This window comes from Muscardinus avellanarius (assembly GCF_963383645.1).
Source record: "Muscardinus avellanarius genome assembly, chromosome: 3".
Classification (NCBI taxonomy): domain Eukaryota; kingdom Metazoa; phylum Chordata; class Mammalia; order Rodentia; family Gliridae; genus Muscardinus; species Muscardinus avellanarius.
Window position 1 is genome coordinate 82137521 of NC_137788.1, and position 24197 is coordinate 82161717.

The 24197-nt window shown below is 37.2% G+C and overlaps 1 protein-coding gene across 4 annotated transcripts in view; it reads right to left on the reverse strand.

The window, feature by feature from the left end:
* GLMN (glomulin, FKBP associated protein) overlaps nt 1-24197 on the reverse strand; it is a gene marked incomplete at both ends in the record, with an annotated part of 42516 nt that continues 18319 nt past the window's right edge. The window contains 12 exons of one of the 4 annotated variants that reach the window (XM_080693266.1): nt 1-117; nt 212-294; nt 1056-1167; nt 10957-11020; nt 11920-12026; nt 14486-14570; nt 16673-16746; nt 16854-16895; nt 17775-17864; nt 17965-17995; nt 20118-20171; nt 21516-21703. In XM_080693266.1, the coding sequence (XP_080549392.1) occupies nt 1-117; nt 212-294; nt 1056-1167; nt 10957-11020; nt 11920-12026; nt 14486-14570; nt 16673-16746; nt 16854-16895; nt 17775-17864; nt 17965-17995; nt 20118-20171; nt 21516-21703 (1047 nt within the window). The remainder of the gene's footprint in view (nt 118-211; nt 295-1055; nt 1168-10956; nt 11021-11919; nt 12027-14485; nt 14571-16672; nt 16747-16853; nt 16896-17774; nt 17865-17964; nt 17996-20117; nt 20172-21515; nt 21704-24197) is intronic. The other 3 variants (XM_080693263.1, XM_080693264.1, XM_080693265.1) reach the window with 3 other exon arrangements.

Here is a 24197-nt window from a genome sequence, read left to right on the forward strand (position 1 = left end):
TTACTTTATGCCAACATTTTCTTCAGAGGTAGACTTTGTTTTTATTTCAATGAGTTCTTCTACTCGAGCTAAAACACTTTCAATCAAATCAAATGTGAAAAGAGCTGAATGTAGGACCTGTAATACCAAGAAAAATTACTGTTATTAATGCTGTCTAAAAAAACCACAAATGGACTTCAGCTTGATGTAGGTCAAGAAAATCTCGAATCACCTTAAGCTGCATTTCAGGAGGCATATTTGGGATCTCCTCTCCACCTACAGTTACAGAACAAAGATCCTTAGACTTCTGGACTGCTGTTAAGAGATGAAGAAAAACCATGTCACACTTAACCATAAAACAAGCTTCAGATTATAACAGTGCATTTATAAGCTCCTTCATTATTTATTAACTTTAAATATGTGCCAGTTATTTGTGTAAATTAATGAATCTTAGTAATTAAGAGCTCAGGGAATGTATAGATCAAGCTATAAACAAATAAAATTAAATATCAGAATTCTGCAACATATGAATTAATGCTTTAAATAAATTAGCATTGGTTTGGCATATAACAGATGCCTGAAACTTTTTTCTTATGCATATAACTGGAATTACAGTCATTATAAATCTAAAAAAGAGAAAATTTGTAGTAATGCTTCTAAAATAACACAAGATTATTATAGCAGAATTGCTGACTTTAAAAAAGTAATGCTGGAGCTAAGATTCTCTTTCATAATTTGTAAAGATTTACTGAGGGGGAAAAGGGGGTATACCCAGTAGTATGAAAAGAAATAAAATAGTACTCAAATACCTGAAATATAGCCACACTTTTAATCAGAGCTTGGAGTTTTAAAACACAATATGCTTCATTCTGGTTTCAATCTGCATTAACCCAATTTCAGTATTAACTGGCTTATAGATCTGCTAAGAATTATTCTAATTACAAATAAAATAACAGCTGTTGTGGTCTCATTTGGCCTAAATTAATATGTACTAAAAAGTGTTATTTATTTTGAATATGATAGTTCAAAACTTGAATTTATAGACCTAATAGAAAACAAAACTGCATATTACCAACCATGGCTATTTTTAATTTCTGCTTCATAATGTGCTTTTGACATATTAAGTCCCATATGAAGTGGTTTTAAGAAATTGTTCTCAATCTTTCCGAGTTCTGTCCATAATCCAGTCTGTTCAGAAGAATTAATGAAAAAGCATCAGTTATTTGATTCAACATGTACTGCCTACTACTAATAACCATGCACTGAAAGTGGTAGAAACAAACATGAATGAAGCACAGTCTTTACTGTTTTTGTTTTGTTTTGTTTTGCTTTGTTTTTTGCAGAATTGGGGATGGACCCAGGGGCATTTTACCTCTGAGCTACACTCCCAGCCTTATTTTTTATTCTTTATTTGGAAACAGGGTCTCACTAAGTTGAAGAATGCCTCACTAAGTAGCTGAGGCTGGCCATGAACCTGAGATCCTCCTGTCTCAGCCTCCCAAGTACTGGGATTACAAACGCGCACTACCATACCCGACTTTTAGTTTACTGCTTAACTTCATATGATTATTATCATATGAGTATTATGAATCATTCATATGATTACTATCATGAATATCAATTGATCTGAATATCAATTAAAATAAAAATACCAATTGAGACAAAAAGTACAAAGGGCACTATGCTTATTACTACTCCATCTGGATAGCTACTGGTTATGAGATTCCTTTTATTCATGAGAAAATTATCTGATGATAATCTACAGTTTGAAACATTTCTCCTCCCCTACATACCACCCCACAATGACTACCTTAAATATACTTTAAATTACCTTCAACCCTGGAGTTTTCAACTGATATTCTTGCCATAGATCTAGTTCTAGATGATTTATTCTCTACCCTATTGATGGAAACTTTTATAGCACAAAGCTAATTTAGACTTTCTTGGTGACCAATGTAGATGGAGACTTTATTTGCCTAGGGCAACATAGGGTTATTTTTTCATTTATCTCATTTCCTTTTACAGTACTAAAAGAGAGAAGTAATGAAGTCTTAATTTTATTTCCTAAAAAAAGATAAAGAGTCAGATGTGGCTGCAGATGCTCATAACCCCAGTACTTGGGGGGCTGAGACAGGAGGATGGCAGGGTCATGGCCAGCCTCCACAACTTTGTGAGGCCCCCTACAACTCAGTGAGACCATGTTTCAAACTAAAAAATAAAATAGAAGCTGGGCATGGTGGCACATGCTTGTAATCCCAGTACTTGGAAGGCTGAAACAGGAGGATCACAGAATCTAAAATTTCAAAAATATGTCTATCACCTCACTCAACATCTATGAATTTATCCTGGGGAAATAATTAAAGATTTATGTTGTAATGATTCTACTGCAGAGATGTATTTTAAAATAATAGTTAAGCCAGGAATGGTAGCGCATGCCTATAGTAGTTGGGGGTTGAAATATAAGTTCCAGGGCAGCCTCAGCAAGTAATGAGACTCTCATCAACCTAGCAAGATCCTGTTTCAAAATAAAAAATAAAAATCGAGTTGGGAGTGTAACTCAGAGGTAGAATGTCTCTGGGTTCCATCCCTAGTACCCCAAACAAACAAATAATAAATAAAAAAAGTTTAGTGAAAACTGGAATTCATGAAAATACTTCACAACAGAATGGCTAAGCTCTAGTACATTCACGTAATGGAAAACCACATGGCTATTAAAGTACTGTTCTTTAATACTTATTGGTGAGTGGGAAAAAGGTCCCAAAACAATATGATTCCTATAATATGACTGCATTTTTATTTAAAAAAAATGGACAGATGTGCTGGCTTAGAGCCTAGGAGGGCATACAGTATAAAATCAACAATGGACAGTGGGATTTTGATTGTTCTTTTTTGCTTAATTATCTTTTTTAAATAATAAGACTGTTTTAGCCAGGCATGGTGGCGCATGCTTGTAATCCCAGCGCTTGGGAGGCTGAAACAGGAGGATCATATAAGTTCGAATCCAGCCTCAGCTACTTAGTGAGGCTCTCAGCAACTTAGTGAGACCATGTTTCCAAATAAAATATAAAATAGGTCTGGGAGCATAGCCTGGAGATAGAAAGCCTCTGGGTTCCATCCCCAGTACCACAAAATAATAATAGTAAAACTGTTTTAGTAGTATAATTTTAAAAGTTTTAATGTATGCTTTTAACCTTCTATTAAGAGAAAGTTTTCTTAGCCTTTTCATAGAAAATAGGAGTTACACAGTATTATATAGTGAGAACTTCAACCAGGCTAGTAACACAGAATAAGATATTAATGTACCACATGTACCAACTACTCCTATTTTTGCCCTTCTACTCAGCCTATTTTTTTTTTTAACTTCTATATCTACTTCTCTCCCTTTTTTGCTCTTACCTCTAATTTTATAAGTGGAACTTACTACCACTGGGATTACAAGCATGTGCCACCGCACACTGCCCATTTATAGTTAATACTATACATATCCTGCTTCAGTTTTTATTTTGTCAATCTTTTATTTATTTATAACTAATTTTTAAAAAATTTAAATGGTGTTTAGGCATCTCAGTACTCTGCAATTTATCCTGTTACAATTTTTTTTAGTATTTCAAACAATACAGCACTGAAATCCCTGTGTTTTCCTTCTCACATGGGGTGAAAGTTTTTCTAGGGTAGTTTTTCAAAATATTTTTACCATGACCCACAACTCAGAACACTTATTTATAGTTGAAATAAAGGTTTCTCCCCAAATTCTTCCTATATATAGCATTGGCTATAACTTTATTAATATTCAAACAATGTAGAAAAGAACAGAATAAAAAATAAAAAATAAATATTAGAACAGATTTTTACATAATGAGTAGGTGTGCTTGCTTGTTCATAGGGTTTTTTAAATTTATTTTTTATTGGTGCAATGTATTCATACATCATAATGGTATAAAGAAAATACTTTTGTAGACATACATGCACATCACCCAGTTAGCCCCTACCCGATCCCCACCCCGTTCCCTCCTCATCCCTCCTTCCCATGCTTGGCTTAGTTAATTCAAGCCTAGTACAGTACTGGGCCGGTCCTTTTTTATTTACTTTTAAAATCCAAGTTTATATCATTTATGGAGGGTAAAACATACTTCTTTTAGCTGTTATAGTTCTGAGTGTTATATATAAGTATATATATATAGTTCTATATATAGTGTATATATAGTATTATATATAAGTATATATATATAGTTCTCAGTGTTATATTTAAGATATATACTTAGATATAAGTATATATCTAAGTATATATGCACTACCACTGCATTTTTTTTTTTTCCTTTTTGTACTGGGGATTGAACCCAGGGGCATTCTACCTCCAAGCTATACCCCAGCCCTTTTTATTATTTTTATTTTGAAACAAGGTCTTGCTAAATTGCTGAGGCTGGCCAGAAACCTTTTTTTCACCCCTTTTGTGGTACTAGGCATTCAGCCCTGGGGCATTCTACCTCTGAGCTACATCCCCAGCCCTATTTTATTTTTTAAAAACAGGGTCTCACTAGGCTGATGAGTGTCTCACTACTTGCTGCAGCTGTCCTGGAATGTGCAATTATCCTGTCTCAGCCTCTCAAGTACTAGGATTACAGGCATGTGCCACCGCACTCAACTAGAAATATAATTTTAACAAGGTGTGCCTAGGAGAAACTGATTAGCCATACTGTCAGAGCCTAACTGAATAGGAAGAAGAGAAATACTCAACTCTAGTCCACTCTAACTACCTTGTCCCAAATGAGAGTAAGGGTCTAAACTGTGAAGCATACATGCAGTTCACAATCCAGAGGCACTGGCTCACTAAAAGACGGAGACCTAATCACAGGACTATAAAACTGATTTTCCTCTTCACAACTTAACACTTCACTACTAAAGCCCTATTTATAGCACTTCATATTACCTGGTAAATTTGTCTGGCTATCAAGAAAAAACTACAAGACATACTAAGAGACAAAATAAGGTAACATATATAGTATGAATATACTGGACAGCCAGGCGTGGTGGCACACGCTTGTGATCCCCGCGCTTGGGAGGCAGAGACAGGAGGATCACGCAGGTTTGAAGCCAGCTGCGCTGGCTTAAGAGACCTTGTTTCCAAATAAAAAGTATAAAATAGGTCTGGGAGTGTAGCCCGGAGGTAGAAAGGGTTTCCAGGAACCCCAGGTAACACCAAAAATAAAAATTAAAAAAATAAAATAAAAATACTAGACAAAAGATTCACATCACAGGGTTGGCACAAAATTTCACTGTACTACTCAGAACGCTGCACAATTAATAAACTTATGAACTATTTATTTCTAGAATCTTCCATCCAGTGTTTTTGGACCATAGTTGACTAGAACCAAGAAAAGCAAAAGGGTGGATAATGAGAAATTACTATATTGTTTTTGTTTTGGCATTAGGTCTTATCTTACTAAACAGACTCATAGTATTAATTATACCATTCTTTTTCTAGTCTTTGAAACTTTTAAAATTTATCTGTTTCTTTGAAAAGTATGGTAAAATTAATCTGTTCTTGGGGGTTTGTTTATAGCAATTTTATTAAGTGATATTTTCTAAGAAACTATTCCACTAAAGCTTTCAAATTTACTGATATGTTCTGATATAATTGTATATATATTTTTCTATATTTGTACATATGCTCCTTTTTAATTAACATTTTATCTTTAAACAACTTAAATTAATCATGCCAGAAATTCATTCAATAATTTTTCTAATATAAGCATTTAATTTTTTCTTTTTTTGGTGGTATTAGGGTGAAACCCAGGGGCTTTTCTACTTCCGGGCTATACTCCCAGACATATTTTATACTTTATGTGGAAACAGGGTCTCACTAAGTTGCTGAGAGCCTCACTAAGTAGCTGAGGCTGGCTTCAAACCTGTGCGATCCTCCTGTTTCAGCCTCCCAAGTGCTGGGATTACAAGCATGCACCACCATGCCCGGCTTAATATAAGTATTTATAATTGGAAATTTTTCTCTAAGTACTAGTATAGATGCATCACCAAATTTTAACATATAGTATTTTATTATTTAGTTCTAAGCAGTTATTATACTTTATCATATTACATACAAATGATACCTCACGAAAGTTTTTTGATAATATATGGAGGTTCTCAAACTTTACTGTTAGTTAAAATTCAGATTTTTATGCTTTACTTGGAGGTTTATACAAAATAGAGTTGGGGCTGAATCCAGCAATTGACATTTATTTTTAAAAAACCAAATGCAGCCAGGCATACTAGTGCTATACTCCCAACCCTCCCTGCTTCTCTGCTTGCCTGCCTATCTATCTATCATCCATCTATCTATCTACCTACCTACCTATCCTGGGGATTGAACCCAGGGGCATTCTACCTCTGAGCTACATCCCAAGCCTATTTTATTTTTATTTTGAAACACAGTCTCACTATGTTGCTGAGGCTGCCTGGTTGTGAACCTACAATCCTCCTGTCTCAACCTCTCAACATTGGAATTATAAGTGTGCATCACCATGTCCAGCTTCATTTTCAATGGCAATAATTTACTTTAATATCCAGTCCATAACCATAAAGCTTCAGGTGATAAAAACACATGCCAAAATTAGGCTAAGGAAAATTTGTTATACATTCTGTTCAGCATAATTCCACAAATCTTTCATATAATGAACAACTATAATATTTTTAGAAGCATGTAGGAGTGAAGGAGCTGAGGGAATAAGAATATTTCCCTCTGTCTTATATCAAGGTTACCAGATCTTAAAAAAAAAACTACAAAGGAAATTATTTTAGTGAATAGATTTTTTGAAATAGGATAAAATCTGAAATATTCACAAATGGCTGCTTTTAATTTTGTACCTAAGTAGATTCATGTAATAGTTTTGAAATCTTTTTAGTTCTAAGGCTTAGCTATCCGTTTCACAAAAGGAAGACTAAGGTTTTATTTTTTTATACTGGGAATTACGCCCAGGGGTATTCTAGCTCTGAGTCATACCCCCCAGTCCTATAAACAGAGTCTCACTAAGTTGCTGAGGCTAGTCTCAAATCTGTGATCCTGCTGTTTCAGCCTCCCAAGAATTGGGATTACAGGTGTGTGCGGCTACACCTGGCTAAGACTAGGCATTTTCACACTACAGTGAAATTTTTTGCTGGAACATAGAGGGACCCTGCAAAAGATAAGTCAACTATAATAATGAAGAAATAAAAGGAACACTTTCCTCTGTCTGCTACTTCTTATTCATGAAGTAATACCATAGAACGTCTATCACTTGTAATATCACTGAACTTCTATCACCAGAAGTTATTTGGCTCTGCAGATATTACAAAGGAATATGTTGTATGTATGTATGTACATGGCAATGTTGGGGATTGAACCTAAGCCCTTGCATATGCTAAGCAAGCACTGTACACCCTCTGCCCCAGGTATGTTTTTATATAGAATTATATCTAGGTGTATACATATGCAAGATATCTATAGTTTTTCCCTAAATAGAAAGAATATGTGTACATACTACATAATTTAACTTTTTTGGTGTGTGGTACTGGAGATTAAACACAGGGGCTTTCTACCTCTGAGCCACACTCCCAGCCCATTTTATTTTCTATTTTGAAATAGAGTCTCACTAAGTTGCAGAGGGCCTCATTAAGTAGCTGAGGCTGGCTGTGAACCTGTGCTTCTCCTGTCTCACCCTCCCAAGTACTGGGAATTATAAGTGTGTGCCATCATACCTAGGTATATAATTTAATTTTAAAGAATTTCTGCTACTTATATATAGCCTTTGTGATCTCATTGTTTCCTCTGACCCTGATTTCACTCTACTTAGTACAATATGAATTATTTAGGAAACAGAATGAGTAAGCAGATGGTTGGGAAAGAATATGAGCAGACAGGATAGAAGGTAAAAAGGTATAACTATGGTTGTTCAATTGGATAAATTAGTATAATTTAAAATAAGTAATAACTATCTAAGGATATCTACCAGTAGGGTATCTGGCATAAAAAACTAGTTAGTTTTATTATTCGAGATGGAGCATGACTTATATTGCTAGGATTCAAGAAAAGCTATGTGAAAACAAATGTGGGAGAAAGTTCTCCTAATTTACAGGGGCCCGAAAGAGCAGGTGAGGAGGAGAATGGCTTAAGAAAGGAGTGGTCAGTTGACAGGAACTCAAAATGGCAGGAAAATAAGTAGATTATTGTCCAATTATGAATCACTTTGTTGTCTTTGCACTTGAATAACTCTAATTTAAATGTTCTATACATCTTTCTGATACTTCTCAGCTTTTCATACTTTTTCTGATATTTAGTCAGCTTTTCTTTTCTTTCTTTTTTTTTTTTGTGGTGGTACTGGGGTTCTTGGAAACCCTTCTACTTCCAGGCTACACTCCCAGACCCATTTTTATATTTTTATTTGGAAACAGGGTCTCTTAAACCAGCGCGGCTGACTTCGAACCTGCACGATCCTCCTGTCCCCCGCCTCCCAAGCGCAGGGATTACAAGCGTGCGCCACCACACCCAGCCTTAGTCAGCTTTTCTGACTCCTCTATCAGCACACTTAACCACTCAAAAATAGAAGTCGTAGGAGTTCTTTGGAATAAATGCCCCACAATTCAGCCTCGTGTCATTTTGTTTCTCCTTGAATCAAAATTTCTTGAAAATCAAAAGCTGCTGTTTTAGGGATGCAAGTGCTGGGACTGAACTCAGAGCTTTGTGCCATGCTAAACATTCAGTCTACCACTGAGCTATACCCACAACCCCAGCTGTCAGTTTTTGATTAACCACACTGGACAGATCTGCCTCCTCTCCCTCTCCCTCTCCCTCTCCCTCTCCCTCTCCCTCTCCCTCTCCCTCTCCCTCTCTCTGTTTGTGTGTGTGGTACTGGGAGTGGAACCCAGGGGCTTTTCTACCTTCGGGCTATACTCCCAGACTTACTTTATATTTTATTGGAAACAGGGTCTCACTAACTTGTTGAGAGCCTAAGTAGCTGAGGCTGACTTTAGACCTGTGCAATCCTTTTGTCTCGACCTCCCAAGTACTGGGATTACAAGCGTACTCCACTACGCCTGGCTTGCCTCTCATTGTATATAACATGACTCACTGTAATTATACTTGGGAGAAATATTTCTATGAAGGACAGACTCTTAAACTGTCTCAAATATGTCAGATTGTTGTCTTGGCCTAGTTTTTTTTTTTTTTTTATAATTTCCCTGGTTTGATCATTCTTATGGCTACTTATATGGCCAAAACTTAGGATATTTGATCTCTAAGAAAATAAAGTTTTCAAAACCATTAAATAAGGCTGGATCTGGTGAGGCACACCTGTAATCCCAGTACTCAGGAGGCTGAGATAGGACAACAGGTTCAAGACCAGCCTCAGCAACTTAGCAAAGTCCTCTGCAACTTATTGGTAAATGCTGTTTCAAAACACAAAATAAGCCGTGCGTGGTGGCGCACGCTTGTAATCCCCGCACTTGGGAGGCGGAGACAGGAGGATCGCGCAGGTTCGAAGCCAGCCGCGCGCGCTGGCTTAGGAGACCCTGTTTCTAAATAAAAATATAAAAATAGGTCTGGGAGTGTAGCCCGGAGGTAGAAGGGCTTCCAGGAACCCCAGTACCACCAAAAAAAAAAAAAAAAAAAAAAAACCACAAAATAAAATAAGGCCAGGAGTGTAGTTCAGAGGCAGAATGCCCCTGGGCTCAATCCCCAGTGCCACAAAACAAAATAAAAAAACATTAAATAAGAAAGTAGTTCTTTTTGGCATATGTTTGTAATCCCAGTGACCTGGGAGGTTGAGAGAGTAGGATCACAAGTCTGAGGCCAGTCTGGGTCTCAAAATAAAAAGGGCTGAGGATGTAGCTCAGCGGTAGAGTGCCATTGGGCTCAATCCCTAGTAATGCAAAAACAAAACAAAACAACAAAAAAACCCAGCCCTATAAGTTGATTGTAGCCTTTTCTTCACATAAAATGTTCACACCAAATAAAAGTAAGGCATTATCTATGGATCATAGGTTCAAGGCCAGCCTCTGCAACTTCGTGAGACCTTGTTTCACACTTGTAATCCCCGCGCTTGGGAGGCTGAGACAGGAGGATCGCACAGATTCGAAGCCAGCCTCAGCTACTTAGTGAGGCTCTCAGAAACTTAGTGAGACCCTGTTTCCAAATAAAGTATAAAATAGGCCTGGGAGTATAGCCCAGAAGTAGAAGAGCTCCTGTGTTCCACCCTCACCATAAAAAAAAAAAAAAAGAAAAGAAAAGAAAAGAAAAAAACCCAGAGAGCTGGGGTGTTGAGAGGTTGAATGCCCCTGGGTTCAATTCCTGGTACCATAAAAAATAAAAGATTAAGGTGATTACAGTTAACAGAAGTGATACATATGGGGAAAGCAATTATTAGAATAGAGTAGGTAGAAGGAAAGAAGATAAAAGGCAAATATAATTTTACTGTATGACAAATCTCTCAGTTTTCTACTTAGTGAATACTTTTAATGAAGTGCTATTAAAAAAAATCCAACTTCCTACACATTATCCAAAAGATGCTGTTAACAAATTTGGTCTTAGTGCTGAAAATGCTTTAATTTGTCATGTCTGATGAGGTGTTATTAAAAGATCAGATAATTTTATATGGCTCAGACTTACATCATGAACTATAGATGGAGGAAACTGAACATGACACCTAAATCTATGTTGAGTTCCACAAGGTTAGTGAACTCAGGACCTGCAGCTTTTCTAACCCAAGAGAGCTAAGCAGCGCTTCCAGCAAGAGAGCACAGGCATCACAGGAGAAGAAATGGGAAAGGGAAGAGAAAGTTGGATGCGCGGGATGAATGCTCCTGGGAATTAACTGTTAGTGTTGTCTCTTTTCTCAACATTTGTAACTGCATAAGATATTAAACACTGGCTTAAGTAGATATGATCAAGAAATCTGAAGCATTCAGTATGTATTTTAAATATACTATTTCTTCAAATAATTCACTTACCTGATTGTCATTTTCATCATCTTTGATAACTAAATACCTCAATAAATTTAATGAAGCCATAATCCTATTAAAAATGAATATAATTTGTTATTTATAGTATAGTTGCATATAATCAACAGCAATTTCAATGCATACAGCAAGTTAAAGCCTTGGAAATACTCTTATAATTGCATTTGCCATTAGAAACTGTTCCTATCACATTTTTTGGAGAAGTAATAGCTTATTACTCTTGTTTTGCATTAAATTCACAAAGTACAATTGTGAAAATTACTCTCTTTTTTGGTACTGAGTGAGGATCAAAACCAGGGCCTCCTGCATGCTGGACAAGCACTTAACCACTTGACCCTTGTTATCTTTAATATTTGAATGCATCATCTCTTGCTCTCTGGATTTTAAGATTCCTTTTGTTTGGGCATACAAAAATGTCTCAACATCTATTCTGGCATACCAAAGGTGAAATTATATGTTCTATATGAACAAAACAAAACAAAACCCAAATACATAACCTTTTTGTCTATACAGGAGATTTGCAAATCTCTATAGAATTCTGGATACATAAAAGGTACAAAATCTGATTGACAGTATAATTTTTTTGTTTTTTTTTGGTGTGGTACTGGGGTTCCTGGAAACCCTTCTACCTCCGGGCTACACTCCCAGACCCATTTTTATACTTTTTAAATTTGGAAACAGGGTCTCTTAAGCCAGCACGGCTGGCATTGAACCTGCGCAATCCTCCTGTCTCCGCCTCCCAAGCGCGGGGATTACAAGCGTGTGCCACCACACCCGGCGATGACAGTATCATTCTTAAAGAGATTTTGTTTCTATACATTAAACAAAAATATAAAAATTTTTATGTAACTTTATGGATTAGCTACAGAATATAAAATCATAGAAAAATACATTTTATTAGTTTAACTAGTTTACTATTTACTGCTATTTAAGGCTTAGTAATGGTCATCTCACCGATCTGAATTTTGAAGTAAATCTGTTTCAGCACCTTCTGGGAGACAGAGTACCAAATCTAAAAGAGAAATCAGCTGTGGTCCTGTAAACCATCTGTTATGAGTTTTCTGAAAAGCAAAAGAAAACTTAGGAAAGATTTAAATAATAGTATGATAAATTATTTTTCTAATACCTTGGTGCTACAAAATACATTATTACACATTTAAAATATACACACATCCCCATTGCCACAAAAACCAAAACACAACAATAAATTATACACACACATATGTATATATACATTTTTTCCTTTTTTTCAACTGGGGATTGATCCCAAGGCCACTTTACCTCTGAGCTACATTCCTAGCCTTTTTTTGTTGCTTTTTCTTTTGAAACAGGGTCTCACTAAGTTGCTAAGGTTAGCTTTGAAACTATAATCCTGTCTTAGCCTCCCAAAGTATTAGGATTAGAGGCATGCACCACCACACTTGCTTAAAATATAAATTTTTAACTTTAATTTTGATATTTCCATTCACTTTCCAGATACCTGAAACAAACCCTGAAGTTTGCAAGATTAGTACGTGCTAACCCACGCATTCTTTCTCATTCTGTTTGCTATATGGAATTATTGAGCATTCACAATTAGATGAGATTTTTCATTTATTTATTTATTTATTTATTTATTTATTTATTTATTTATTATTTTGCAGTTCTGGGGATTAAAAGGGTACTCTACCTCCGAGTTACACCCTTAGCCCTATTTTTTTTTCCATTTTCTTTCTTTTTTTTTTTTTTTGCAGTACCAGGGATGGAACCCAGGGACATTGTACCTCCAAGCTACACCCCCAGCCCTATTTTTTAGTCTTTTTATTATTTTTATTTATTTATTTATTTATTTATTTATTTATTTATTTATTATTTTTTGGTGGTATTGGGGATGGAACCCAGGGGCTTTTTACCTCTGGGCTTTACTCCCAGACCTATATTATATTTTATTTGGAAACAGGGTCTCACTATGTTGCCGAGAGCCTCACTAAATAGCTGAGGCTGGCTTTGACGAACCTGTGCAATCCTCCTGTCTCAGCCTCCCAAGTGCTGGGATTACAAGTGTGCGCCACCATGCCCAGCTAGTCTTTTTATTTTTGAAACAGGGTCTCACTAAGTTGTGAATGGCCTTGCTAAGTAGCTAAGGCTGTCCATGAACCACAATCTTACAGTCTCCACCTCATGGGTGCTGGGATTACAAGTGTGTGCCATCATACCTGGCCCAATTTTTTATTCTTTATTTTGAAACAAGGTCTCAGTAAATTGCAGAGGGCCTCACTAAGTAGCTGAGGCTGGCCACAAACCTGTGATCCTCATGTCTCAGCCTCCCAAGTACTGAGATTATACGCCATTTATTTTTAAAAAGCATATAACACAATAAAAAGTCATATTATCAGTTCAAATAATATAATTTAAATGTATACTGAACAAAATTTAAAAATTCTTTTTTTGGGGTACTAGATATTGAACCCAGGGGACATTCTACCCCCTATACCACCAGCTTTATTTTAGTTTTTATTTTCAAACAGGTTCTCAGTAGGTTGCTGAGGATGGCCTTAAACCTGTGCTCCTCTTGTCTCAGCTTCACAAGTACTGGGATAACAGGTGTGCACCACCATGCCTGGCTACTTTTGTTTTTTCTTTTTAAGAGTCAAAATAGAGCCAGACGGCCGGGCGTGATGGCGCAAGCTTATAATCCCTGCGCTTGGGAGGTGGAGACAGGAGGATCACACAGGTTCGAAGCCAGCCTCAGCTACTTAGTGAGGATCTCAGCAACTTAGTGAGACCCTGTTTCCAAATTAAAAATATATATTTATAAAAATAGGTCTGGGAGTGTATCCCAGAGGTAGAAGGGTTTCCAGGAACTTCAGTACCACCAAAAAAAAAAAAAAAAAAAAAAAAAAAAGAAAAGCAAAGAAAAATAGAGCCAGACGTGGTGGTATACACTTGTGATCCCATCATTTGGGAGGCGGAGACAGGAGGATGGAGGTTTGTGGAGGGCCTAAGCTACATAGGCCCTTTGCAACTCAGTGAGACCCTGTTTCAAAAAGGATAAAAAATAGGGATAGGGGTATAGCTCAGAAGTAGAATGTCCCTGAGTTCCATCCCTAGTACCCTCCCCCCAAAAAAAAGAGAGAGAGAGAGAGACAGAGAGAGACAGAGAGAGAGAGGGAAGGAGGGAGGGAGAGAAGAAATAAAGAATATGCCTTAATTCTAAAAAAAAGAAGCCAGGCGTGGTAACGCACGCTTGTAATCCCTGTGCTTGGGAGGCTGAGGCAGGAGGAACGCACAGGTTCGAAGCCAGCCTCAACTACTTAGTGAGGCTCTCAGCAACTTAGTGAGACCCTGTTTCCAAATAAAATACAAAAATAGGTCTGAGAGTATAGCCTGGAGGTAGAAAGCCTCTGGGTTCCACCCCCAGTACCACTGGAAAAAAAAAAAGAAAGAAAAAAAGAAAAGGACCTTGGGACCAGAATGCACACTGATTTATTCTACATGTGAATAAATAAACTGATAACTGACAACTTGGCTGTGCTCTTACCTTAAATGACATGTCAATTTGATTCTTTATATTTTGAATGACAAAGGCCTCCACACCTGAGTGATTGCTTGTATTCAATAAGCACCTTGAAAGCAAAATAACAACATATGAAATTTTACTTAACTGCTTTACTTAAGTGTATGATGAAAGCTTTACAAATTCAAATGGGCCATATGTTATTTCTATGAATATATAATTCAGAGGGAAGACAATTAGCAAGGGGATCAACGAATTACAAAGTCAGCTGTAATAGATAATGCTTTTACTAACTGGGAAATTCTATTTATAACTGGGTCTTTCTAACAAGCATTTGACTAATGCTGATAAGACTGGCTTAAATGCAAAAGGAACCTCAGTATGACTAGTGTTATTGTTTGGACCTTCAGTGTCCCCCAAAGGCTCTGTGTGGGAAGCCTAGTCCCCACCTGATGGTGCTGGTGGGAGGTGAGGTGGGGCCTCGGGGAAGGATGCTAGGTCACTGGGGGTGTGCCTCCATGGAGCTGTTGGGACCCTGGCCCATTCATTCTCTTTGCCTCCTGGCTGACATGAGGTGAGCAGCTCTTCTGACACCTGCTCACCGCCATGTTCTACCTTGCCATCGTCCCAAAAACAATGACCAACTTACTATAGATTGAAACTTCTAACTCCATGAACCAAAACAAATCTTTTTTTTTTCTTTTTTTGAGATGTGGGGGATTGAACCCAGGGCCTGACAAATGCTAGGCAACTGCTTCACCACTGAGCTATATTCCCAGCCCAATTATTTTCTTTTTTTCTTTTCTTCTCCTCCTCCTCCTCCTCCTCCTCCTCCTCCTCCTCCTCCTCCTCCTCCTCCTCCTTCTTCTTCTTTTTTTTTTTTGTACTACAGATTGAACCCAGGGACATTCTACCTTCAAGCTCTACCCCAGCCCTATTTTATTCCCTATTTTGAAACAGGGTCTCACTAAGTTGCAGAGGGCCTCATGAGGTGCTGAGGCTGCACTCAAACCCATGATCTTCCTATTGTGTCTCCCAAGTACTGGGACTGCAAGCGTGCACCACAACATCAAGCTTAAATGGGTTTTCTCAGGCTCTGCCACAAGGACAGAAAGGTAACACAAACAGCTTAAGATAAAGGGGATTTCTTGATAGATACAGGTAGAACAGAACCAAAAAGCAATATAAGACCTAAGTACTGATATTTCATAAACCAGCTCTGACTCTATTAGTAGAAATGAAGACAAGATAGTACCAGTATTCGACAATCTCAAAGAAGGCATTTTAGCACTTGAACACGGCCCAATCTGTTTTTAACTCACTTTTATTACCTAGAACATGACTCAAACCAAGGTCCACAGGCTATACTGCCTGCTTTGTCAGTATTTAACTCAAACACACCCACCCCAATACAAAGGCAGAGGAGCAGCTGCAGCAGAGGCTGTGTGGTCTATAAAGTCTGTATTTACTATTTTGTCTTAAAACAGAAAGTTTCTCAACCTTTCACTTAGCTTCTAGAACACCTTTGTGCCTCAAATAGCACTATTAGTATGCTCTAATATTAACTTATAGTGAATAGTCTGTCAAAGTTATAAGTCTAGAGCTATTAATTTCAACTATAAATAGTGGAGATACTGAAATATGTAAAACTCTAGTGGGATTGTTACCAATCTCAGTTTAATTTTTTTTTTTTTTTTTCCATTTGGAACTGGAGATGAACCCAGGGACATTCTACCTCTGGGCTATACCCTAAACCTATTTTTTATTCTTTATTTTGAAATAGGGTCTCACTAAGTTGCAGAGAGCCTCACTAAATAGCTGAGGCTGGCTGAGAACCTGTGCAATCCTCCTGTCTCAGCCTCCCAAGTACTGGGATTACAAGCGTGTATCATCATGCCTGGCTTCAGTTTATTTTTTTTAAAGCCTATTTTAAGTTTAGAGCACTTCAATGAATTGAACTGAAATACATACTATTATTCATATATGTATGTGTATGTGTATAAATATATAAACCCAAAATACAATAAACAACTTTGCTACCTGTCACAGATAAGACAATAAAATATGGCTTCCCACTATAGTTGAATTATGTGTAAGACATACTGAAATACTATACTCTGCAGTAATTATATAGCATTAACTTGATTTTAAAGTTAATGAAACTTAGCAATTAACCATGCTTGATACATACCTAAATACCTAAATACATACCTAAATAATGTATATTTGCCTTGTGAATCCAACTTGTTGATATATAGCTGAAGCATAGCTAAACTCTTTTTCCTCTAAAATGGTACAAATAATATTGTTATATAAAATAAATAGTGATTAAATTACTTATCAAAATTTCTCACTGTAACTCATTATTATTTAGCCCAAAAAATTTACATACCAATGACTCAATGGGGCAAAGTGTCATTACTTTGACTAAGCCCTGGGGGAAAAAAAAAATTAGTATTTTATTGTAAATTATATTGACTGCAAACAAAAACTGTATTATCAATAGTGGATACTAAAATTTCAGAGAAATGAGGGTAGAAGATTTACATGTGAAATAAGTTTACTTTTTTCCTTGGCCTTTTATTTCACTATTATTTCTACAGGAATCTAACTACAATTGATTTTGTAATTAACATAGTGTGATGTTATAAAGTATGATTTTTAAAAGTAAATGGTAATTTTCAATTATGTCTAGAGTGACAAGAAAATGAAAATAAGCATGCATAAATAATTCATTCCATAAATAGTCAAGCTGTATTAAATATATTACTAAACGCCATGTCCTTCTACTTAAATATTAAGAAATTTCTACAGCTAGGGAATTATTTAGATATCACAACCAAAAAAGTATACTAGGCAAAATAAACAAAAGTATATTAAGTCTTTCTTGTATCAATTTAGTGGTGGTTGAGATACAGTTCTGAGAATCTGAGTTTTGAGAAAAGTAAAGGAGTTTCATATTCCAAAATCTCTACAAAAACAAGTATTAAAAAAGAAAGTTATACTTTTACAGTAGATGTTATACCATTAATCATGGTAGCCACTAATAGCTATATAAGTTAAATTAATTTAAATTTAAAATTCAGTTTCTTAGTCATACCAGTCACATTTCAAGTCTTCAAAAGGCTACTTACTAGCTTTTTAATCTAGACAGAACACTTCCCTCATTACAAAAGGTTCTACTGGACAGTACTATATTTGAGCTTTTAGAGTAGAGAAGAAAGTGGCAGAGGAGTTACAGGGATCTTCACCTTATTAAAGTTCAGGTTAGGCAAGGGGCTATTTTTAAGATTAAAATACATATTTTATTTACCTGAGGTACTGTAAGAAAACTCTTGATTTCTAAATACTGGTAGAGTAGACTGTTGTCTTCTATTCTTAATAAACCATTCTCTAGCAGTTCCTACAGATTTAAATATATACAGATACATACATGAAGTCAACAGCTGTATTTGTTGACATGACTATGTATTCAAATTACAATGGGAGCAAACAAATCTTACCAATCCTTTGGATAAAACAGACTCTTCTGTTCTAGAAAAGAATATTAAAATTTATCAATTTGATTTTATAAATTGTTTTAGAATAAATCTTTAGAAAAAAATTAAAATGTTAAGACTTTAAAAATGCATAAAATTAGAGCTGGGCGTGGTCACGCACGCTTGTAATCCCTGTGCTTGGGAGGCTGAGACAGAGGATCACACAGGTTTGAAGCAAGCCTCAGCTACTTAGTGAGGCTCTCAGCAACTTAGACCCTGTTTCCAAATAAAATATAAAATAGGGCTGGGAGTATAGCCCGGAGGTAGAAAGCCTCTGGGTTCCACCCCCAGTACCACCAAAAAGAAAAAAAAAATGCATATAATTGAGGAGAAATACTGTTGAAGAACTGGTCAAAACTTTTTATACACTTTGATCCATCTTTTGATTTGGGTTCATATCTAACCAAAATTACCTGCTAAGAGCTTATTTTTGGGTATCAAATCAAAAGATATTCAGTAGAAAGTGCTAAGAAAATAAGTTATATCTAGATAATTTTATATATTCAAGTTGAAAATTCTGTTTAAGTCTTTTCAAAAAAAGTTTTTCTTATGGTACTGGGGCATCTTGAACCCAGGGGCATTCTATGTCCAACAATCCCAGCTCTTTTCTTTATTTTTTATTTTGAAACAGGGTCTCACTAAGTTGTAAGTCGCGGATGTTGGCCACGAACTTGCAATCCTCCTGTCTCAGCCTCCCATGTACCAGGATTAGCATCATGCACCATCACAGTTGAATTTTTTCAATTCATTCATTCATTTTTGTGGTACTGAGAATTGAACAGGGACATTCTATCTACAAGCTACACCTCAGCCCTATTTTTTATTCATTATTTTTGAAACAGGCTCTAAGTAAGTTGTGGAGAGCCTCACTAAGTAGCTGAGGCTGGATGGGAATCTAGGATCCTCCTGTCTCAGGCTCCCAAGTACTGGGATTACCAGTGTGCACCATTATGCCTGGCTTTTTTCAAATTTTTTTTTATATAAAAATGAGTTAGAGTCAGGCATGGTGGCGCACGCTTGTAATCCCCGTGCGTGGGAGGCGGAGACAGGAGGATCGCGCAGGTTCGATGCCAGCCATGCTGGCTTAAGAGACCCTGTTTCCAAATAAGAAAGTATAAAAATAGGTCTGGAAGTGTAGCCCGGAGGTAGAAGGGTTTCCAGGAACCCCAGTACCCCCCCCCACACACACACAAAGAGAGAGTTAGAATCTATTTATGGCAGTACTTTAAAAATTATAATCATTGTTAACTAAATATTTAAGATGTGTGGCAAAAATAATATTAGACTCCAGCTTCTTATTCTAACCATGCATGGAGTTAAAAGTTTTGTTTTTAGGTCAATGATTAAACAGTTAAGAAATAGCATGATTACAGAACTCTAATTCAAAACAATACATATTTTCATTGTAGGAGTACACAGAAACTATGTGAAATGAATATAAAGTCATTAAGACATACATAATACAGCAAATTTACAGTTAATAACTACTGTGCCTGAAGATGCTTGAAAATCCCTGCCTTATAGTCTGAGGCTTTGGACATTTGCATGTTACAATCTTCCTTTACCTGGGAAAAGTGGGATTGATAAACCCACTAGTTCCAAGAGGACAGTATTAAAGGTTTTCTCTGATGTCAAGAGAGAATTTAAACACAGGGAAAGAGCATATGGAATTTTATAAAATTCTTAAATTTCTATCTGAAGAAATTATGTGTAACTATTGCCTTTTTTTTTTTTTAAGAGAAAGATTTGTTTCTTCACACCCAAATGAGAAAAGCTGTAACTGAATGATATTCCCACCAATGATCTAAGTTATAAATGTGAGGTCAAGATTCCTCTTTCCTTTTTTTTTTTTTTTCCAGTACTGGGGATGGAACCCAGGTGCATTCTACCTCTGAGCTACCCTCCCATCCCTTTTTATTATTATTTTTATTTGGAAACAGTGTCTTGCTAAGTTGCTGAGAGCCTAAGTTGCTGAAGCTGGCTTCAAACCTCCTGTCTCAACTCTCCCAAGTACTTTGATTTTAGGTGTGTACCACCATGCCTGGCTTCCCCTGATTTTAATAAGGGTTATTATAATACTACTATGTAATTCTGAGATACCATCTAAATGATCTTACCTTTGCAAAAAGACGTCAATATGCCCCATATTAAACTGCAAAAGATATGATGGGCTAAAAAAAAAAAACATAACACAAGTGTGGTTAGAAATTTTACATACATACATAGCATTATAGGTTGAATTGTGTCCTCCCTCCAAAATATATGTTGCAGTCAGTCATAACCTCCTGTACTCAGCCTCTGATCTAATGTGGAGGAAGAGTTTTTTTTTTTTTTTTTTTTTTTTGCGGGACTGGGGATGGAACCCAGAGGCATTCTACCTCTGAACTCACCACCAGCCCTATATTTTTTATTCTTCATTTTGAAACAGAGTCTCACTGAGTTGCAAAGGGCTTCACTAAATAGCTGAGGCTGTCTGCAAACCACGATCCTCCTGTCTCAGCCTCCCAAATGCTGGGATTACAAGCATGCACCACCATGCCCAGCTGTGGGCAGGATTTTTATAGAGCCAATTATAAACTAAGGTCTTTGGGGTGGGCCCTAATCTAATATGACTGGTGTCTATTAAAAAGGAAATTTTGGATAGAAATAGGTACCCAGGGAGAACACCATGAGAATATGAAGGCAGAGAGCAGGATAATAGATCTATAAAATATAAAAAATAGGTCTGGGAGTATAGCCCGGAGGTAGAAGGGTTCCATTCCCAGTAACACCAATAAATAAATAAATAAATACATACATACATACATACATACATACATACATACATACATAATAAAATAAGGCTGGCAGTATAGGTCAGTGGTAGAATATTTCTGGGTACAATGACCAGCAGCATTCACACATACAGAGAAAAACACAAAAAACAACAAAGAAACCCCGTTCAGGTTTACAGAAATAATCCAGTGAAGAGATGATGGTAACCATGAATATCTAGCCAGTTCCCCTGCCTGTAGTTTAGGATGGCCAAAAGCTTTAAAACCAAAGCTAGTGTGACACTTAGCCTTGTCTCCACCATTACCTTACTATGTATTTTAACACCTATCCTTTTTTATTTCTTGACTCTAATTGGCTTTTCTAAGATATAGTCATTATCATTTAGAGCTTAAAAAAAATAGCCTTTGTTTATACTTTATCTTCAGTGTTTCAGTATGAGCCGGGTGTGGTGGCACACGCTTTTAATTCCAGCACTTGGGAGGCTGAGACAGGAGGATTATGCAGGTTCAAAGCCAGCCTCAACTACTTAGTGAGGCTTTCGGCAACTTAGTGAGACTGTTTCCAAATAAAATGTAAAATAGGTCTGGGAGTGTAGCCTGAAGGCAGAAAGCCCCTGGGTTCCATCCTCAGTACCACACACACATAAAAAGTTTCAGTATGTTAATACACACACACACTGGACATTAGATTAAGAGTTTGATGGTTACTTTAGAATACATGAACATACCAAACACTCTTACCTTAAGACCATTGGAAGCTGATCAATGCTGATGCCCTGAACAAATACCAGATATGCCAGAGAAGCCACAGAGTCTGCTAATTGTCTGTCTTCTTCTTCCTCAAACTCAAGGTAGTCCCAAGTCCTCTTTTTCCTTCCATGATTAAAAATAATTTTGGGGAAAGGGTATCCAATTGCTGATAAAAAGCCCTGTGGAATGTGTGAAAAAGAAAAAGGGGAACTATTTCGGACTCCACCACAGTGCCCCTTCTTCTCCTCATCCACACTTGGTATCATCCCCTCCCCTTAAGTCCTGGTTTTAGCCAAGAGAATATGGATGTTACTCCCATGATTATATGTCAAAGTGAAGGGATTTTTGCAGACTAATTAAGGTCCCTTATCAGTTGATTTTGAGTTATTCAGAAGGGAAGACTTTCACGCTGGGCGTGGTGGCGCACGCTTGTAATCCCCGCGCTTGGGAGGCGGAGACAGGAGGATCGCGCAGGTTCGAAGCCAGCCGTGCTGGCGTAAGAGACCCTGTTTCAAAAATATAAAATAGGTTTGGGAGTGTAGCCCGGAGGAAGAAGGGCTTCCAGGAACCCCGGTACCACCAAAAAAAAAAAAAAAGAAGGGAAGACTTTCCTGGGTTGGCCTGACACAATCAGGCAAAAGGTTTTTAAAGAGGGTCTAGAAGCCAAGTGTAGTGGTGCATGTTTGTAATCCCAGTACTTGGGAGGCTGAGAAAGGAGGTGTGCAGGTACAAAACCAGCCTCCAGTAACTTAGCAAGGATCTCAGCAACCTAGTGAGACCCTATTTCCAAATAAAAAATAAAATCAGGATGGGGGTATGGCTTGGAGGCAGAATGCCTCTGGGTTCAATCCCCAGTACTAAAAGAAAGAAAGAAAGAAAGAAAGAAAGAAAGAAAGAAAGAAAGAAAGAAAGAAAGAAAGAAAGAAAGTCTAGACCTAGCTTCTCTGAGTCAGAAACTCTCCTTTGGTGGCTATAAAGAACTAAGACACGTTATCATAGCACCTGGAGAGGGTTATGTGGTAAAGGGACTACAGGTACCCTATAAAAGCTGAAAGTGGTCGCTGGCTAATGCACAGCAAACAAATAGGGACCTGAGACCTACAGCTTCAAGGATTTGAATTCTGCCAGCATCCTGTGGGAACTTGGAAGTGAATCTTTTCCCAGTAAAGCCTCTGATAATGCAGGCCCTGCCAACAACTGGATTGTGGCCTGACCCTGAGCAGAGGATCCACACTGTGGCTGGACTCCTGATCAACAGAAACAATGCAATAGCAAAGGTATGCTATTTTAAACTGCTAAGTTTGTGCTAATTTCTACATAGCAGTAGGAAACTAGTATTGAAGCCAAGGGCAAGATCTTATTTTGCATAGCATTTGTATGGTTTCTAAATTCATTCAGAATCATAATTACAGGCAAACACACAAGTGAGTTTTGTTGACAGTCAAATGACCTGATTGCTAGATGGAGAGCTCTGAAGAAACAAAAGAAAATAATTTCAGTTTTCCAAAAACTGAAAAAGTAGAGAAAGAGAATAAAAAGTAGAAAGAGAAAGAAAGTAGGACAGATCTGTTGGCATCTGAGAGAAGGGGAGAATGAGAAGTTGTTGTTCATTGGGGACAAAATTTCAGGTGGGATGATAAATATGTTCCTGTGATGGATGCTGATGGCAGGTGTACAACACAAATGTACTTAACACCACTCAACTATATGCTTAAAAATGGTTAAAACGGTAAATTTTAGATTATGTATTTTTTTTTAAGTGCTTCAGAGATACTTGAGCATGATCTAAAAATCATGCTCAAGACATACAAATGTCAGAAATGAGTGTAAAGCCACTATTCAGATGAAGACTACTCTAGGAGGAGTGCCCACTGCCCACTGTTGCTCAGGGACAAAGTGGGCACGAGTTCTCAAGTCAGGAGAGAGAGGATCCTTGAGTGAGTGGAGAAGAGCACAGCATTAGAGCCTTACGTTCAGGACTCTTCAGCTATTTCTGACTCTAGTGCACTGAAAAGCACTGACCTTCAGAATCCACTGGAATTGATTTTTTTTCCTTTTTTTTGGAGATAGGGTCTTGCTGAGTTGCCCAGAATGGCCTCAAACTTGATACATACCACCATGCATGACTCACTGGAACTGATTTTGAGCTGGAGCTCTACCACTTACTAGCTGTGTGATACTAAGTGAATCACCTAAGCTCTCTAAACTTCCATTTCCCTACCTAGGAAATGACATGACACCTATATAAAATGTTTACTGAGCACTACCACAAAATAAGTTTAAGAAAGTTAAGGTCACAACAAAGTAACATACAGAAGTTAAAAGAGAATGAATGCTGGGCATGGTGGCATATGCTTGTAATCCTAGCATTTGGTAGACTAAGACAAGAGGATAGCAGGTAGGAAGCCAGCCCCAGCAACTTAGCGAGGTTATCACCAAGTTAGTGAGGCCCTGTTTCCAAATAAAAAATTAAAGAATAGGGCTGGAGGTATAGCTTGGAGGAAGAACACCCCTGGGTTCAATCTCCAGCGCTACACACATGTACAGGAACATGAGGAATGCATACAGGAATAACACACACACACACACACACACACACACACACACACACACACACACACACGAATGACAATGAATACTGGTCTTCAACATATTCACTTTTATTCAATAAAT